The sequence below is a fragment of the Podarcis vaucheri genome (assembly GCF_965113315.1).
Source record: "Podarcis vaucheri genome assembly, chromosome: 16".
NCBI lineage: Eukaryota > Metazoa > Chordata > Lepidosauria > Squamata > Lacertidae > Podarcis > Podarcis vaucheri.
In genome coordinates, this window is record NC_138754.1 from 32,677,534 (window position 1) to 32,697,211 (window position 19,678).

At 45.0% G+C, this 19,678-nt stretch overlaps 1 protein-coding gene across 4 annotated transcripts in view; it reads left to right on the plus strand.

The window, feature by feature from the left end:
- Positions 1-6,315: 6,315 nt before the first annotated feature.
- LOC309520994 (uncharacterized protein) overlaps positions 6,316-19,678 on the plus strand; it is a 45,926-nt gene continuing 32,563 nt past the window's right edge. The window contains exon 1 of one of the 4 annotated variants that reach the window (XM_082203111.1): positions 6,316-6,337. Coding sequence is in view for 1 of the 4 variants with exons in the window: in XM_082203108.1 (XP_082059234.1) it covers positions 6,466-6,693 (228 nt within the window). In the remaining 3 variants the exon portion in view is untranslated. Of the gene's footprint in view, positions 6,338-6,451; positions 6,694-6,765; positions 6,836-7,354; positions 7,463-19,678 lie in introns of those variants that run through there. The other 3 variants (XM_082203108.1, XM_082203109.1, XM_082203110.1) reach the window with 3 other exon arrangements.

The following is a 19,678-nucleotide window of genomic DNA, read 5'->3' on the forward strand; positions in this document are numbered from 1 at the left end:
CACATCCTTCCACAGTGGGGACATAGGTTTCTGGGCAGGAGTTGGTCACGGTGAGGGTTTGCCAAATGTGCCTTCCTCCTAGCATGTTTCTCCCTTTCGTCCTGAGTTTGAGTGTCTTCAAAGTCCACTCTGAGCAGAACGAGCCCAACCATGAGGCAAGGTGAGGCGGCCACCTTGGGCAGTAGGATTCACAGGGCCAACAGTTCCAGCCTCCCAAGAAATGCATTGCCCATTGCTGCTGCCACTCTACAGTGGTCACCTGGCGAATAGGAGGCACTGATGTAGATCTTTATTCCCCCTTGTGTCTGATGTAGATCTTCACTCGCCAGCTCTTCCCTGGCAGGAGGCAGGTATCATTTTGTGGTCCTCCTAAGGTGCCAAAATGTCTTGGGACGGCCCAGGGTGCTGGATGGGGAGGGGGACAACTTTGGTCTGATCCAGCAGGTTCTGCTTATGTTCTTATGAGAAGGTGGACATATTCATAGTTCTGAGCTGTGTTAAATAAACAGAAGATTATTTTCCAGTGCCTCTGTACTTAGCCCAGGTGGCAGTAAGGTGAGAGGGGAGGGTGTTATGTATTGAAGTTCTCACCCTGGCCACCAGGGGTATTGTGTATATTAGTTTTCACTCAGGTCCACGTAAGTTAATTTAGGCGGGATACCCTGGGCTGTTGTTGTTACAGTGTTGACAGCCGGCTTCCTATAAAAGCAGGCCGGCTGAGCTGTTTGCTGTTCAGTTCAGTTCCAGCTTACTTATAAAGAACTACTTGGAGAAATCTCTGTGTTGTCTGCTATGTCCACCCACTACTTAATAGAGGGCTTATCTCCCTAGGTACCGAGCCTCCCTCCTCAGCTGAAACCCCCCTGAAAATAGTCTCCAAAAACAATTAGGCTTGAAAGCAGACTCCTATTGGAGCCGGCGAGATTTTTACCTCCCCAAGTCCAATTTTTATTTATTAATTTATTATTATTATTACATTTATATACAACCTTTCTTCCAAGAAGCTCAATGTGGTGAAAATGGTGTTCCTCTCCACACTTTCTCCTCACAACAACAGCTTAGGCTGAGAGATACTGGCTAGTCCAAGGTCCCTCAGTGAGCTTCATGGCTGTGTGGGGGCTTGGAACCCAAGTCTCCCAGGTCCTACCTAGTCCATCACTCTGGTGCTGTGGTGGGGGAGGACGGAATTTGTCCTCTGAGCATTGCAGCACACAGAGAAGAGTTTGCCCTTAACTCCCCAGCTTCAAGCTTAAATAAATATCCCCTCCATACATTAAGGAGGCTTTGAAACATGAACTCCAGTGGAAGCTTGGCTGCATCCATATTATGTATTTAAACCACTCAGAAACCGGGGAACTTGTGTGCTGTGAAGATACCAGAGGACAACCCCATATATGTTGCTCTTTGAAGGAAGATCTTTGTGGGAACATTTGCTCAGGAGTTCAGCGATGCTCCCTCAGAAACTCTCTTCTGCAAAAAAAACTCTGCACATGCTCTGACACTCAAGATTGTATTGAAACAGAGCAATGTGAGCCATGCTAGAAGCTTGGGGAGGGGTGGGGAGAGAGAGAGAGAGAGAGAGAGAGAGAGAGAGAGAGAGAGAGAGAATTCCCAGAGTTTCCTGGGAAAAGAGGTTGACTTTTAAACCACTCTGGGAACTGTAGTTCTGCGAGCGCAACAGGGGACTCCTATCAACTATCAACAAACTACATTTCCCAGGATTCTCTGAGGAAAGCCATGGATGTTTGAAGTGGTATGATACTGCTTTAAATGTATAGTTCAGATGGGGCCTAAGCCCCTTGGGTACTCCTATGTGCCAAGAGACTTAAGGAACTGAAATAATGGCTTGTGAATACCGTGACTTATTGCTTTTTTAATCCTTAGGAATGGCCAAAGTGAAACTGGGTGGCAGGTGGAAGTCGAACCTGGTAAGAGGGAGGAATTACTGGAGAGGTGAAACTGGGTCTTTGGCAGCTTAAGCAAAGAGGGGGAAACAGCATGTGTTATATCAGTATGTAGCTCAATTTTAGTACAGCAGCAGAATTGGCATTTTCTTGAAGGGATTACGGGTGACTGTACTCAGATGACCTCTGCAAAGGAATTCAGCTAACGGGGAGTCATAAGTTCCTAAAAAGAACGGCAATTTTAAACCTGCAGACTCCCCTCGTCCGCTCGCGCTATGTGCTTGACAGGTTATTCCAAGCACATTATGTGCTTGTCTGAGACTCTCTGCAGGCTTACATCCTAAAGATGTAAGAACACTAATCAGAATCTTTGCTACTGTCAGATTAAGGCTCTTGTTCAGAACTTCGTGTGTTCTTGTGGGTTTTTCTTTATTTTCTAAATCCTTTTGAATTCCTTGTCAGACAGATCTCCCCCCACCAAAAAACCACGCACATCCAACTTGTATTAACATTGGCAATCACAGGGGGATTTAACTGTGAAAGCTGAGAAACATCACAACTCAACTTCTCTTTCAAAATTCAGATTAAGCGCTGGGAAGAAGGGCTATGTTTCATAAAATGCCATTGTCAGATGACAGCAGTTTGGTAGCCAAAACAAAATAAAGTGTATTTTGAACGATAGCCCTTAGAAAAATACACAGTAGGTGCAAGTCCGAAACTGTTGCTGGTTATACACCATCAACAGACAATGGGGAGAGAAAGTTAAATAATTGTAAGTTTGAAGAACTCATTTTGATCTTGTGTTTTCCTCCTCCCGCCCTTTTCTTTTTCCTTGTATGCCATGTATTTTCTTTTTATTGCTTTTATTGATTTTCATGGCTAACAAAGGCACATATAGCACCTCCGTTTTCAGTTCATAGAGTCCTGTCTACAAGTCAGTCACGTTTGGTGTGACACACTGCTATCATAGGCGTTGTGGAGTTGTGGGGGAGAAAGATGTGGGGAGAGATTAAGTTCTTTTGAGATTAAGAGCCTGAGGGAAGAGCCTGAGGGAAGGGACATCTACATCTGCAACATATATTTAAAGCAGAAGATTCAGTCTTTAGCTGGTAGGCAACTCTAGTTGAAACAGGGTAGGTGTAGAAGTTTGAAACACCTCAAGGCCATTCCTGCGCCCCTCCATTTCAAGTCATATGCTATACACACCAGAGAGAGGGCAGGGATGTCTTCTTCACACAATGCCCATTTCCTGATTTGTTTCCCTGTGCTGAAATCCAATTCACTGAAGCTGTCATCTGAGCATGTGCAATGGTTATCTGAAATGTACACACCTCATCTTAACTGCCGCTTCCATTTTCAAATTGGATGGAAGCTGGTTTGAGGGAAAGTACATAGGTTTTTTTTGGGGGGTGTTGTTTTTAACATATTTTTATTAAATATTTCTTGGTTGACAAAAGTACATGCAATGTCTCTTTTTTCAAGTTACATTTTCTACAGATCAGTTTCATTTGTTGAGACATTAGTGTTACATTAGGAAGAAAAGGGGGGAAGAGGTGGAGGAGGGCACGGTGAGTGGGGTGGGGTGGGGTGGCAATGCTTCTATTCTACTTAATGTATGTGTGGGGTTTTGTGTCAGTGTCGCTTGTGCAATTCGTTTGTGTTCCTTTGGTGGTGAGAGAGGTTGGGGTTGGCCTAGGGTGTGGTTGGTTGCTTGTAACTGGCTGTGATGAACTTTGTTTTCATGTGTGAGAGGGGTGGGAGTACATAACTCAGTTGATAGAACAGAGGTCAGCAAACTTTTTCAGCAGGGGGCCGGTCCACCGTCCCTCAGACCATGTGGGGGGCCGGACTATACTCTGAAAAAAGAATGAATTCCTATGCCCCACAAATAACCCAGAGATGCATTTTAAATAAAAGGACACATTCTACTCATGTAACACGACGACCATCTGCAGGCCACTGGATTGAGAAGGCAATTGGGCCAGATCCGGCCCCCGGGCCTTAGCTTGCCTACCCTTGTCATAGAACATGAGAGTCTTAATCTCAGGGTTGTGGGTTTGAGCAGCAAGTTGGGCAAAAGATTCCTGCACTGCAAGGGGTTGGACTAGATGACCTTCGTAGTCCCTTTCAGCTCTACAATTCTATGAATCTATGAGTATTTCTCAAGAAGCTACAGGGTACCTATTGACTGTGGCTAACATCCAGTGTAGGGACGAGGGTGGCGCTGTGGGTTAAACCAGAGTCTAAGACTTGCTGATCAGAAGGTCGGCGGTTTGAATCCCCGCAACGGGGTGAGCTCCCGTTGCTCTGTCCCAGCTCCTGCCAACCTAGCAGTTCGAAAGCACCTCAAAGTGCAAGTAGATAAATAGGTACCGCTCCGGCGGGAAGGTAAACAGCTTTTCCGTGCGCTGCTCTGGTTCGCCAGAAGCGGCTTAGTCATGCTGGCCACATGACCCGGAAGCTGTACGCCGGCTCCCTCGGCCAATAAAGCAAGATTAGCGCCGCAACCCCAGAGTTGGCCACGACTGGACCTAATGGTCAGGGGTCCCTTTACCTTTACCTAACATCCAGTGTACTCAGTTTCAGACACCAGCGGTGGAAGTATGCTGGAGCCAGAGCGAGTGGTAATGTGTACACAGTCATGATCAGCTAGCAGATGATGGGGAATATTTTGCCTGAGACTGTGGAGATTTGCTGCCAATCAGAGTCAACATGATTGGGCTAAACAGACAAATAATCTGACTTGGGGTGGGCAGAGGTTGATTAAGATCTATTGGTGTATCATCAAATGACTTGCAGCAGGTCTGCAAAGGATTTTGCCTCCACAATAGTTGAGCAATTAGTACGTAAACTTTAATAGGCCAGTTAATCCAAACATAAATTTTATTAATTTCCCCCTTCCCTCCACACTGGAGATCAAAGCCATTTTGTATATGTTCAAAGCAACAAACAGGCTAATAACGCATCAGGCCTGTGTTTTTCATTATATGGTGCTAGTTTTGACAGCAATGTGGCGCTGATGGGGAAAAAAACACATTACTTTAGGGTTTTTTTATCCATTGTATTAGAAAGGCAAGAATACAATTATTAAAATATCACTTATGTGCTTTGATTCACAGAACAAATAAAACAATAGTTTATTAAGTAGGCTACTGCGACTTTGAGCAATTTTTAAGTGGTCCATGGCCATGCACACAAAGAAGTTTGAAAGCTGCTTCCTCCTGTAATTTAGGAACATAGGAAACTGCCTTATACCAAGCATAAAGGTAAAGGGACCCCTGACCATTAGGTCCAGTCGTGACTAACTCTGGGGTTGCGACGCTCATCTCGCTTTATTGGCTGAGGGAGCCAGCGTACAGCTTCCAGGTCATGTGGCCAGCATGACTAAGCCGCTTCTGGCGAACCAGAGCAGCGCACGGAAACGCGGTTTACCTTCCCGCTGGAGCGGTACCTATTTATCTACTTGCACTTTGACATGCTTTCGAACTGCTAGGTTGGCAGGAGCAGGGACCGAGCAATGGGAGCGCACCCCGTCGCAGGGATTCGAACCGCCAACATTCTGATTGGCAAGTCCTAGGCTCAGTGGTTTAACACACAGTGCCACCTGCGTCCCAGCATATACCAAGCATAGGAGCCAATATTTGAGGGAGCCAGCTCCCCCCAAGTTCAAGGCCATTGCCATTTGAATGGTGTGTGCATGCCACGTCATGTGATCTATTATTCAGGGTGTTGGTTACCTGAGGGGGCCCCCCATATTTTAGTCAAGTTGGTGCCCCTGATACCGAGCCACAGTAGGTCAACATTGCCTACACTGACTGGCAGTGAGTCTCCAACATTTCAGGAAGGTAATCTCTCTTAGCTATACCTGGAGATGCTGAGGACTAAACCTGGACCCCCATGTTCCTTTGACAAATATTTATCAGAGCTGAAAGTGGAAGTCCAATAGATACCTGTTTTGTTTGTCCCTGTAAGACAAGGCAAGTATTGGGTAAGGTAGATCATTTTGGACAGTTCTTCAATAGGGCAGGGAGATCCTCAACTTGGTAATTAAGACTGTAACAGCTGCTGGACTTATAGGGGCAATTGCAATAAATAAATAAATCTCCTCCTCTGATCTGAACTCCCCCCCCCCAAAGTGGACTGGCTCAGTTGTGGAAAACTGGCTTTGGGGGTTGGATGGGATGGGAAGGGAAGAAACCTTTATAGATCTCTTTTTGCGTGGTGGTGGGGTTTTGACGACACCACACAACAGCAGCAGCAGCAGCAGCAGCAGCAACAACAACAACCATCCATGAGTTTCTCCCACGAAATCAAGGCTGCTGGCTGTGTGCAGCTCCCATGTCCAGAAATCTTCCTGGGACCTAAATGGTGTTTGAGCAAAGGGAGGAAAAGACTCAACTTTCCCCATCGTCTTCCACCCATCCCTGCTGCAGGTGATACAGACCCTGAGGGTGTTTTGTGCGTTTTTTTGGTGGGGTGGGGGGAGTTTAGAGCGAAGAGAAAGGAGATGAGGGGAGGGAGAACAGGAGGAGAGAGTGAGTGGAGGAGGAGGAAAGGGGGAATGAGAGAGAGAGAGGGCGCAGAAGGAGGACCAATCTTGGGAGGCAAAGGTATTAGGAACAGCTGCTCTAGCTCTTGCTCTCGCTCCCTTCCCAACGCACAAACCCGCTGCCAAAAGCAGCTCCAGGAGCCAACAAGCATGGGCAAAAGTCCCCCTTTACCCCTGAGATCAGGCTGGCTCCATCTGTTGACAGCGGCGGCGTTCTGCATCTGGGGGTCAGAAGCCAAGGTAACCCCGTGGGGATGTTTACGTGGTGGGTGGGCGGGCGGGGAGGGGGTGCTCTCTTTCGGGTCCCCCTCCTTCCTGCTGGGTAGATTTCTCCCTCTTAGTGAGGGGTGGCGGGGCACCCTTAAAACTCCCAACTCCAGCCGTAGGTGATGCGTGGGGAGTGGGGGGGGGGGCTCATAACGCCGAGCCACAAAGTGTGGGGTTGGTGCGTAATTGCGTTTTCTCTTCAACGGGGGAGTGGGGGGGGGGTCGGTGGGTTGGCTTGTCCAGACATGCCAGGATGTTTTTGTTTTTCCAGCGAGTGGTGGTTTGTGCTGGGGGATCTGGAAGAGAAGGAAACGCTTTGATTTGCAAATTGTGCCCATGTGTGAAAAATAAAAAAAAGGTGGGTGGAGAGCGGGAGGCGGCTACCGCCTTTCAAGTCAGCGAGGGGAGATGTTTATGATTTTCTCTGCCCGAGTGTGGAGAGCAGCGTACACGGTCGCTTTTTATTCTCACCCCGTTGACTCTGGTCTTTTTCTGTTTTTTGGTTTTTTATACTATGCTACCCGGAAAATTTGGAGACGGGGGGTGGGCTATAGAGCAAGGACACACGAGTGTGTTTTCCTCTTTGATCTGTCACGTGTACTCCTCCCCTCTCTCGCTCCCTCCCCCGCCCGCCCCGCTCTCCTTTTAATTAAGTTGCAAGGAAGGACCTGACCACCTCATATCTAAAAGGCTTTTCACGCTCTGGAATCGGTGCCTTAGATGGAAATCCCGATTAAAACAGGTGGGGGGGGGCGAGGCAGAGCTGCTCAGATGAGCCTGTTGAGCTAATTAATTTGGTCCTCTGGCCATAGATAACAGAGGATGGCTTTTGCTTTGTTTTCAGGGACTCGGAGGTCTGAAACTGTACCTGCTACATACTGCCTCCTACTTTCCCTTTTTAGGCAAACAGGTGCTTCAGGCTTTTGTACAGTTTCTTAAACCTGTGTGATCTGTTTGACTGCTGTTCTCACACTGTTGCTGCCAACGTGGGGCGAAGTCTGTTGCCCACGCGGTATTTTGGGGGACGGTTTCCATTATCCTTGACTGTAAGTCATGCTTTATGAGGCTAATCAGGGGCGGACATGGGTCATCTTTTGTAATATGGCGCCCTGTGCAAGGCCAAAATTTGGCACCCCGAAATGGATTTTTTGCACCCCTTGGCTTGGTGCCCTTTGCAGAGGAACAGCCTGCACCACCCTAAATCTGGCACTGGACCAGCAAAGTGAGGAATTGAATAACATCTGAAGGGCCACTGGTTCTCGATTTCTGTCTTTAAAGAGATTGTAAGAGGCAAGTGTCATAGGCTAATCATTTGTTCCATCGCTGAAATTTGGCAGTGAAAATGGCAGGGTTCGTGAGTGTGTGTGTGTTTAATTTTTATACCATGTTACATTTCCAGTAAGGCTTTCAGAGGCAAGAGAAAATAAAACATTACAAATCAAAATCAAAATACAATAAAGATCCACGTTTAAAGCAGCACGATTAACAGGAAGAACTACAGTTCCCAGGATTCTTTGGGGGAAGCCATGTGCTTTGAAGGTGTGTTGGGTGTGCTATAATATGTATGGTGTGGATTGGCCTACGTTCCATTGGTGCATATCATTTTGTCAACAGAACAAGTGTACCGCTAAATGACTTTAACTTAGCTCTACCTTGGATACAACCTAATGGTCCAAACTATAAATGATGTTGATTACATTTTTAAAAAATAAATACGCAGATTAATTCATGTGAACAGTAACCTCAGGGAAGCCTTAACAACTTTGGGACTGTGAGGAGTAAAATTTTAACTCTTTTCTATCCCTGACATGCTCCTGACAAAAATCCTCACTCCAAAGCTGCTGTTTGCATTTGTAGTGTCCATTGGCCCTGTTCAGATGAAATGGTAGAAGCAGCTTCTGAGAGCCAATTTTGTCAGGATTTGGAAAGAAAGAGTTAAACTCCACTCCCCAGGCCAAAGAAATATCCCTGTTCAGGCTTCCCCCTCTGCTGCTGTTGATATAAACAAGCACACATGTCAATTGCATTAGCACAAGTAACACCTTGTCTCCATTGGCCTAAAGTTCCTTGATTTTGACCATGTAGTCATAGGAACTCATTGGGTCTGCCCCAGGGGCACAACCTGCTTTAAGTTTCTAGAGTTGAATTTATTATCCCAGAGGAGAAAGTGTGTGGTGTATTATTGGGTGGTAACTGAAGTTGTGTTTTTTTGCTGCCAGGGGTCAGAGTCTGGATTATATTTTCTGAAGGGTTGTAAGGTTTATTAATACGACTCAGTGTGAGAGACTGAATCAGTTTACTGTGAGAGGATTTTTAGGGCCCACCCAGTTTTTTTGATTGTACGTTGTTTCAAACTGTTTTTTTAATATCGTGTTTAAATAGTTGTGATCTGTCCCAGTAACCTGCCCCAGGACCTTAGGGTGAAGAACAGATTAACAACAACCAACTATGTCCAACCAGGTGGGAGATGAGAAGGGAACATTCTCTGTATGATCTGTATTGCCCTAGATAGAGGTGGGTGAATTAACTGGTTGTATTTAATGCTGCCTAGGTTTTTTGTGTGTGCCAGATGTTAGCTTTGCAACAAATAGCTGGCTGCGTACTAGCTGTATTATGGATACTGTGGTAGTTGGGAATAGTTGAGGGTGAGGTTTGTGTGCAGAGGACTGCCAATGATGTATTTGGGAGATGTTTTTGTGGGTGGGTGACGTGTGGGTGCGGCTCCTACCTCAGTTATTTTGTTTACCCACGAATGGAGTTTGTGCTGTGTTTTCATATTCGATTTTTATTTTTTACTTTTTCTGTTTAAGAGAACATTGTATTCCCCTTCACAGAGCTACAATTCGCAGTCACTTAAAGAAGCCACAGTTCCCAGGATTTTTTCCAGGGAACTCATTGGCTTTGAATGTGCATTGCACTCTATCAAGCGGTCATATGACTGGACAGATGGCTTTTGAAGAGGAGAAAGTAAGCAGTCTGGGGTCTTTTTTTGGCCTTCATGGTTTTGACAAAAAATAACATTGGCTTTTTCCTTTTAAGACTTCACAAGCCATTAATCTTGTGGCTGTGAAGTTTTCTTTCTTTTTCTTTTTCTTTGTTGGAAACACAATCATTTTGAGTCATGAATATGATTTCGACATTGGTCTGTTTCAAGACCATTGCACAGCTTTGCAGCACATCTAAGCATGGCTCTGAGAGCTAAAAAATTAGTTTCTGTCAGAGCCTTCTGATAGACCTCCCTAACCCTATTCAGACAAATAAAAAGTATAATTTCCTGCCTTGGAGCTTTGATTGGACAAACCACTAAGCCTGCAAATTTATTTTTAAAAGATTTATTGGCTAGGCCTTCTTCCCACAGAGGTGGTAAACCTGTGACTGGACTTTACTACTTTCAGTTGCAGGCAGGGATGCATATGATAGGATGTGAGGGTGATCTGGCTGCGACATCTGTCACCCCATTGATCGCCAGCGTTGGTTTGGCTGAACTGACTGGCTAGACGGGTGTCCCCTCCCTCCCTCCCTGCTCCTTGTGCGTCCCTCCCAAAACTGCGTGCTCGGTGGAAGATGAAGACCATCCCAGATAGAAGGAGCCTACTGTTCTTCAGTCAAGGGTGTACGATAGAATGTGCCTCCGTGTAAAAATAAAAATCCTTTGTGAAATATACTCGGAGTCGCAAAGTGATTTCATGCTCTTTATTCAGCTCATAGTGGTGAGGAGGAATGAATGAATGTCCCCTCACAGTATCTGCTTTATATACATTATTTACACAATGGGCTGCACATGATTGGCTAATTCCGGAATTCTACTGTAAGCCAATCAGGTTGTGGATTCACTTCTATCTGGAGCAGGATTGGGTAGTTCCTGCCAACCAATCATACTGCTGCATTGTTCTAGGACCAATCAGACTGCTGCATTCTGAATCCTATTGTTCTAGGACTAATCAGACTGCTGCAATTTGGATCCTATTGTTCTAGGACCAATCAGACTGCTTCAGTTTGGATCCTATTCAACTCAGTACATAACACTTTGTGTGCACAGAAGGCTAGCAGATCAGGGAGAAGACATGGTCAGAAACTCCCCCCCTGAAAGGGTACTGTTTTGCATGCATGGAGTTTTATATAACGGAACTTTCATTTATAAGAGCCCTCATTTGCATATCTAGGAAAACTGTAGATTCCCCCCTCATGGGGCTAGAATTTGCAGCTCCCTTAGCAGACTACGGTTCCCATGATTCTTTGGAAAAGTCATTGGCTATGAATATGGCATGGATCTGCCTGTTATTGCATAAGAGAATACATAAGCAGGTTTCTGGCTGTTGCAAATAGATTGCAAGTAGATTGTAGAATCTTCTACACAACAAGTTTCTGCTAGGACAGTTGTTGTGCTGGATGCCCACCCACTAGTTTGTGCAAGTCTGTATAGCATCCTTCCCCAAGTTGATGCCCTCCAAATATTTTGGACTGTAACTCCTTACTGGTGGAGACTGTCATATATGATAACACTGTACACCCCAATCTTATATATGTGTACTTGGCAGTAAACTCAATCGAGCCTATTCCCAGGTGCATAGGAGTGCAACCCTAGTTATATCACCTAAATTTGGCTCTGAATATTGTTGCTTGCATATCTTTCCAAATAATCCTTGCTACATGAGCTAGGTGGATCCTAATGAAAGATGTACTTGGAGGCATCATCAGAGAAACCAGTTTCAAAGAACTTACCACATTCATCCCAGGTCATTGTGAAAATAAATTTGGCCAATAGATTGTACTGTATTTGATCGGCTGTAGCTCAGAGTTAGGGTATCTGCTCTATGTTCAGGAAGTCCCAGGTCCATGTCTTTGCATCTCCAGGTAGGACCAGGGAATATTCCTGCCTGAGTCCCTGGACAACCAACAACAAACCATTGCTTCAGCTTGTGGTTTGTTGAAAGTAAACACACTATAGTTAAGCCACTGGCAGCATTCAAGCATAATGCTAAACCATAGTTTTGGGTTATGTGCAAACCAGACCACTGTGTACCGGACCCAGATAACCCTGTTGGCACCACATACTCGGTGTAAACCCTGACAGCAAGAGTCAGGTTAAATTTGTGGCTATACACATGCCACATAGTATATGCAAACTTGGCCAGTGCCCCAAGTCTATTAAGGGAGACCCTCCACACCCCAGGAGAAACAAGTAAGTCCCACAGAGATCCCGTAAGGCTATCCACTAGCATATGTATGTAGTTGCATCTTTATAAAAGTGAAAATATCCTCACAATTTGTTTAGATCTGTGGTTCCCAAACTTTTCTTCCCACAGACCATGGGGAAATTGTTGAGGGTTTTGGTGGACCACTTGATGGTTTTTCTGGGTGGAATTCGACTAAGGTTTACTCAGAGTAGACCATTGAAATTAATGGGCCCAACTTATCTGTGTTCATTAATTTCAGTACATATGTAGTTGCATACTAACCTCCGCCTGTCGTAGCAATTGCAATACTCTGCAACTGTATTTTATTGCTTGTTTTGTTTCTTGCCTGTTACTTTGCTGTATTTCAAATTGAATTCTGTAGCGTTCAGGTTGTAACACAGCAGAATATTATGTGAGAAGTGGAGGAGGCAATGGATGAACAACTGCAAATCTATATTATGTGAGAATATTTGATGTGATGGATGGGCTGTCTCCTGTCTCCAACCACAAATCCACAAAAACAGCACGGACCACCACTAGTCAACAGACCACAGTTTGGGAACCCCTGGTTTAGATGGTCTGGTGTGGTTTTTCATGCTCACAGTAGCCATATGATGTGGGTTAGGTCGAGAGGTGGGTGATCCTAAGGACGCCCAGTGAGGTTGACAACCGAGCAGGAATTTGAAACCAGATTTCTCTATCTATACGTCTTGTTTTCCATATACCATGCTGCCTTAATTAGCAGAAGCAGTGCCATAATTGTGGAGCATAACGCTCTCTCTTTTTATGATCATGCCTCAAGCTTCATTCTTCCCTCCTCTGCCCCACTGAATGGCTGATTTGAAAACTGGGTCCAATTTATTTTTGGGGAATTCTGTTTTTTATTAAGAAAAATAAAATAAAAATAAAACCACAATATGTTGATTCCAGGAGGAGGAAGCACATATGCATAGTTGAAATTAAATGCTTCCTGCTAGCTCCTAAGTGTGGGGCAGTGTGTTATCTAGAGTGCAGGCTTTTAAGAAGCCTGAATTCAAATCCCCCCAGGGACACCACTTAGGTAGGGCAGGAAATGCAATCTCCCCTCCGCCTCCTTTCTTTCAGACCACATGCAATGGCTTCTTAAAGAAGTCTGTACCTCTTTCTCCTGCTGTTGTGAATGTAATAGTCACTATAAAGAAGATTGCAGAACTAAATATATTTCCTAGGGAGTATGTTCAATTGGGAAGGGATGCGGGTTGCGCTGTGGGTTAAACCACAGAGCCTAGGACTTCCTGATCAGAAGGTCGGCGGTTCGAATCCCTGTGACGGGGTGAGCTCCCGTTGTTCAGTCCCTGCTCCTGCCAACCTAGCAGTTGGAAAGCACGTCAAAGTGCAAGTAGATAAATAGCTACCGCTCTGGCGGGAAGGTAAACGGCATTTCCATGCGCTGCTCTGGTTCGCCTGAAGTGGCTTAGTCATGCTGGCCACATGACCCGGAAGCTGTACGCTGGCTCCCTCAGCCAATAAAGCGAGATGAGCGCCGCAACCCCAGAGTCGGCCACGACTGGACCTAATGGTCAGGGGTCCCTTTACCTTTTACTTCTAAAGGTGGGTGGTGTAAATGGTTCTAAGTTGTTTTGATTTGGTGGTTTTTTAATATATAATAGCTTATTTAATTGTTATTCAATATTTATAATGGATTGGTGTGCAATTCTGTGGCATCTTGTGAGCCACCTTGGGTTCTGCACTGGGAGAGTCGGTCACGACTGGACCTAATGGTCAGGGGTCCCTTTACCTTTAAGTTCAATTGGAGTAAGGGGCGACATGAGAGAGATGTTTCTTTTCTCTTTCTCAAAGCACTAGAACTCATGGACATTCAAAGAAGCTGAATGTTGGAAGAACGTCATGCAGCACAGTTAAACTATGGCACTTGCTCCCACAGGAGACAGTGATGGCCACCAGCTTAGATGGGTTTAGACAAATTAATGGCGGAGAGGGCTATTGATGGCTGCTGGTCAAGATTGCTATGCTTCCTCCACAGTCAAAGGCAGTAATGCTTCTGAATACCATTTGTTAGGAAACACAGGAGGGGGAGAGTGCTCTTGTGGGTCCTGCTGGTGGGTTTCCCTTGGGCATCTGTTTGGCCACCATGAAAACAAGATGCTGGACTAGGTGGTCTGATCCAGCAAGCTCTTCTTATGTTCTCGGATCCTCCAGGTGTTCCTATTTTCCAGGGACGTCCTTGTTTTAGAGAAGCCGTTCCAGTTTCTGATCTGATTCTGGAATATCCCACTTTTCCTTAGGATGTCCCTATTTTCATTGGAGAAATGTTGGCGGGTATGGAGTTATCTGACCCACGGAGCCATCTGAAGGAAATCCTGTATAGGGAAAGTTTTTCCCCACAAAATGTTTAATGTTTTATTATCAGCCCTACAAACAATGACAAAAATCCACCAACAGCATACAAATCAATATGGCTAACCTGATCCCATCCACCCACTCACACATGAAAACAAAGATCACGCTAGGCCAGCCTTAGCCTCTCTCACCACCAAAGGAAAACAAACGGACTTCAAAGAGGACCCACACAAGCGATGCTGACACAAACCCCCACATATATTAAGTATAATAGAAACACCACCACCTGACCCCACCCCCACTCACCTTTCCCCCCCCCCCTCTGCCTCTTTCCCCCTCTTCTTCCTAATGTCTCAACAAATGAAACTGATCTGTAAAAAATGCTACTTGGAGAAAGAGAAAGAGAGAGAGCATTGCACATACTTTTGTAAACCAAGAAAATGTTTAATAAAAATACATTTAAAAATAAAGATATAACCCTATTCACTTTAAAAAATATGTTTTATATATATATATGTGTGTGTGTGTGTGTGTGTGTGTGTGTGTGTGTGTGTGTGTGTTGGAAACTGCCCAGAGTGGTTGGAGGAACCCAGGAAGATGGGTGGTGTGTACATAGTAAAATTATCATTATGGAATGGGACGTCCCTATACATTGGTACCTCAGGTTAAGTACTTAATTCATTCCGGAGGTCTTTTTTTAACCTGAAACTGTTCTTAACCTGAAGCACCACTTTAGCTAATGGGGCCTCCTGCTGCTGCCGCGCCGCTGGAGCACAATTTCTGTTCTCATCCTGAAGCAAAGTTCTTAACCTGAGGTATTATTTCTGGGTTAGCGGAGTCTGTAACCTGAAGCGCATGTAACCTGAAGCATATGTAACCTGAGGTACCACTGTATATGAAAACAATGGTCAGGGTTGATGGGAGTTGTAGTCCAAAACATAGGGCACGGCACAGGTTCCATATCCCAGCCTAAGGCAAAGGATGGGATAATAATGTAAATAACATGAAGCAGAAGAAGGAGAGAGAATGTCGCAGGCAGTCTAGGGCTGGTTGCGCTTGAAGCAAGAGAGAAAGTCTGCTGTGTATTTTTTCCATGACGGATCACTCCCGAGCTCAGTGAAGTATTAAAAAATTTCAACTCCGAAACTATGTCCATCAATTAGCAAAGAATGCAGTCTGATTAATAAAGTCTATGACATTTCAGCTATTAAGTCTGTAAAAGCAACTGGCAGTGGAGCCAGAATCACAGCTTGCCGTACCGAGGTCTCCTGCCAGATCAACCGACCAAATAATGCAAGTTGAATCCGTACAGTAAATGATGCAGCCGGGGCAACAAAATCAGTGCTTTGGCATGCAACTGCTGAAGCACTGTTTATAGCCAGGAAACACTACCACAATTAGAAAACCTGGGGGGCGGGCAGGGGAGGAATGGACGCTTCTCTTCCAGTATCTGCTGCTACGCTAGTGAACTGTACCAAGTCATACTGTTTGGGGTTGTATGCAATGTACCACTGGCTTGAAATCACTTAGGGGCATAGTTGTGCTAACAGAACATTGTTGCACAAGGGAAAATACAAGTGCATTACCAAAGTTTACTGTTAAGCAGATTACACAACTGTTGTGTTGGATTCCCTTGTTGCACAACCTTTAAATGTTGCCATCTGCTGGCGCAACAAATGGACATTGGATACAGCCTTTTGTACACCTATCCCAAGACTGGCAGTGACTCTCCAGGGTCTCTGAGAGTGGAGGATATTACAGCAGGGCCAGCTGCTGTCACACTTGCCTTCTTGCAACCATTGCAGGAAATAAGAGCCAACTCCTAGGGGCTGAGGAGTCTTCGCACCCCCAAAAAAATATTTGAGGGGACCGGGGCACCCAAGTTGATAGACATTGCCATTCAAATTGTGTGTGTGCACACTGTGTCTCATGTGATCGATTATGTGGGGCGGGATTTACCTGCCCACTCCAATATTTTATTCAAGATGGCACCCCTGGTTCAGGGGGTGGCTCTGCTTATCATTCGCTCTGGCTCCACCTAGTGGTTGGTCTTCCTGCCTTTCTGCCCTGCCAGTCCCAATTCCACTGGAGGAGGAGGAGGAGTTTGGATTTGATATCCCGCCTTTCACTCCCTTTAAGGAGTCTCCAAGCGGCTAACATTCTCCTTTCCCTTCCTCCCCCACAACAAGCACTCTGTGAAGTGAGTGGGGATGAGAGACTTCAAAGAAGTGTGACTAGCCCAAGGTCACCCAGCAGCTGCATGTGGAGGAGCGGAGACGCGAACCCGGTTCCCCAGATTACAAGACTACCGCTTTTAACCACTACACCACGCTGGCTTTGGTGTTAGAGCTGGAGAGTCCCCAAATACAGCAGGACTGGCGTACCACATTTTTTAGTAAAGAGGGGAAGGACAAGAGAGACCTAAGCCAAGCATTGCCTTCTGCATGCAAAACAAGTATAAAATCCAGGTGTAGTTAAAATTCGCAATTTAAAAAAATCAGTCAAGGTGTTAAAAGGATCCATAATTTAAAAATGCAATAAAACAAGCCAGTTAAGAAGCATAGTAAGGAAAACGGTGTAAAAGGCAATTAAAACAATTAGATCACAAGTTCAAATTCAATGAAATGCTTGCCTAAATGGGCACGTCTTCAGGAGCCAGCAGAATGCCAATACTGATGTGACCTCTCATATTTAAGCAGGCAGGGCATTCACTACCAGTTAAGAAGTCCAACTCTTTGTTACCACAAGCCAATAATTGTCAATCTGTGGCAAAACTGACTGGGCCCCAAAATTGTAATAACACAACCATCAAGCCAAAGGACCAACACAAGCATGGTGTAGAATGGAATTGTAACTCCTTCCCCTCCCCAAAAGCAGAAGACTTATAAAACAAAAACCTTGGGGTTGACCGCAGCTTGGTCAAACTCATGTTCATAGCTTCGAGAACACTGTCCAACCATCTCGTCCTCTGTCGTCCCCTTCTCCTTGTGCCCTCCATCTTTCCCAACATCAGGGTCTTTTCCAGGGAGTCTTCTCTTCTCATTAGGTGGCCAAAGTATTGGAGCCTCAGCTTCAGGATCTGTCCTTCCAGTGAGCACTCAGGGCTGATTTCCTTCAGAATGGAGAGGTTTGATCTTCTTGCAGTCCATGGGACTCTCAAGAGTCTCCTCCAGCACCATAATTCAAAAGCTGCTGGTTTCCCCTGGCAACTTTGGGCAGCTTGCAGCACTTATAAAAACATAATAAAACACCAAACATTAAAGACTTCCTGATATTGTAGAGTTGGAAGGGACCACATGGGCCATCATGTATAAACAATTAAGGAAATAAAATTATCAAACTAAAAACACCAGCTGTTACAATCTGTGTACAAATAAAAACACTACTTCACAGAGAAAGGTACCAAACTCAATTAGAATTCTGCTGTAATTGACTATATAGCAATCTTACAACTGGCATATAGGCATGACGTTGACCATTTGAGGTTGCCTCCAACACAGAAAATGATCATCTCCCACCACTTGCATGTTTAGTGGACAGCAATGCCCATTGAAAATTCCAGTTTCTAGATATGACTGTTGATAATAATAAAAGTGGCCACCTGAAGCTGATCAACGTTTGGCTCCTCTCTGGTTATACCAAATTCCATACTCTGGTTTGAGAGTGGAACTGAAGGTGTTTGGTTTTTTAGAATGTGGATTTATGTTTTGGGTTTTCTATCCAAGCTTGTTCATAGGAAGCTGCTTTGTACAGAGTCAGACCGCCGCCTACCTCAGTATCATCTACACTGAGCTGCAGCAGCACTCCAGGGTTTAGGCAGGAAGTCTTTGCCAGCTGGAGACGCCGGTGATTGAACCTGGGACCTCTGGCATGCAAAACCAGTGAGCTACAACCCTTCCCTTGATAAGTGCCTAAGCATAACTTCCCTATGTATAGATGCCTGATACTGATTTGCCGTGACAGCTGCTTTAGGGAACGCAGTGTTTGGGGTATTCATGTCTCTGTTTTGGTGCCTAATGATTTGAGTGCATGAAGCATAGCAATACTCTCTAATGACGACGGGAAAGGAGAATTTCTAAAATTGCAACTACTGACATGTTTGTGTATTGTTATAACATTCTAATTGCCTTTTTACCTCAGAAAGGGTAGCTGGTGTGTGTGTGTCATGGGGGTGGGAGAGAGAGAGAGAGAATTTAAAACAGCTAAAACAACTCTGGAGACAAGAGCAGCATCAAAAACTGCAGCAGTTTCTTTTTAAGTCTGAGAAAATACAAATTGGAAAAGTTTATAGTACGAAGTTGAACACCATTCAGTAAAGTGTGTATTGGCATGCCTCTAGCCAGCGATAATAGCATCCTACTAAATAGATCTGCTAGCACAAGGACTTCAGGCAGCATGAAGAAATATTCCCTCTTTCCCATGCCCCCCTAAATCTGTTCTGAGGGTCCCCACAAACCCTTGGGGAGGGCACAGAGGAAGTACCACTGGACAAGCAGAAATACTTGCACTAGCAGAACTATTTAGCTGGATACAGCTCAGTGAGTTTCAGAGCTGGGAACCATCACTTAGAACTAGGGATGTAAGAAGGCATCAATTTCCATTCCAACTATGTTCCAACTGTGCAGTGCTGTTTCCGTTCTGCTGCAGTTCAGTTTCTGGCAAAATCCACATTATTCGTCTTGCTGTCTGTAGTGGCAGAATTTAATGTAAGTAATTGCATTGTTATTAAGTTATTCCATGCCACTCATTTCAATTTGAAGGAAACACAGTGCAAATGTGGGGGGGGGGGGTGGTATCATAAATTACATATCATTTGCAGGCTGAAAACAACAGCAGCAAATACCGTTTGCATTCCTTTCCAGACCATGGGACAAATTCTACAGACGTTGGCAACTTCTGTTTCAATTTCCATCCTAATTCTCCAAAATCCCTACTTAAAGCAGTGTTAATGGGGAATCTGCAATCCTTCAGGTGTTACATAAAAACGTAAGAATAGTCTACTGTCCTGAATCTTGCGACATTCAGCATCATTGGAGCTCCACGAGTTCTTGTGGGAGAGGGAGAAAAGCTCTACGTAATTTTACAGTGGTACCTCGGGTTACATACGCTTTAGGTTACAGATTCCGCTAACCCAGAAATAGTACCTCGGGTTAAGAACTTTGCTTCAGGATGAGAACAGAAATCGTGCTCTGGTGGCGCAGCAGCAGCAGGAGGCCCCATTAGCTAAAGTGGTGCTTCAGGTTAAGAACAGTTTCAGGTTAAGAACGGACCTCCAGAATGAATAAGTACTTAACCCGAGGTACCCCTGTATAAACTTCTATCATGTTACCTCTAACTCACCTTTTCTCTAAACTAAGAAGTCTCTAACACTTAGGATTGCCATATATCCGGAAGTTCCTGGACATTACCAGGATTCGGCTGTTGGAAATATCTTTAATGTC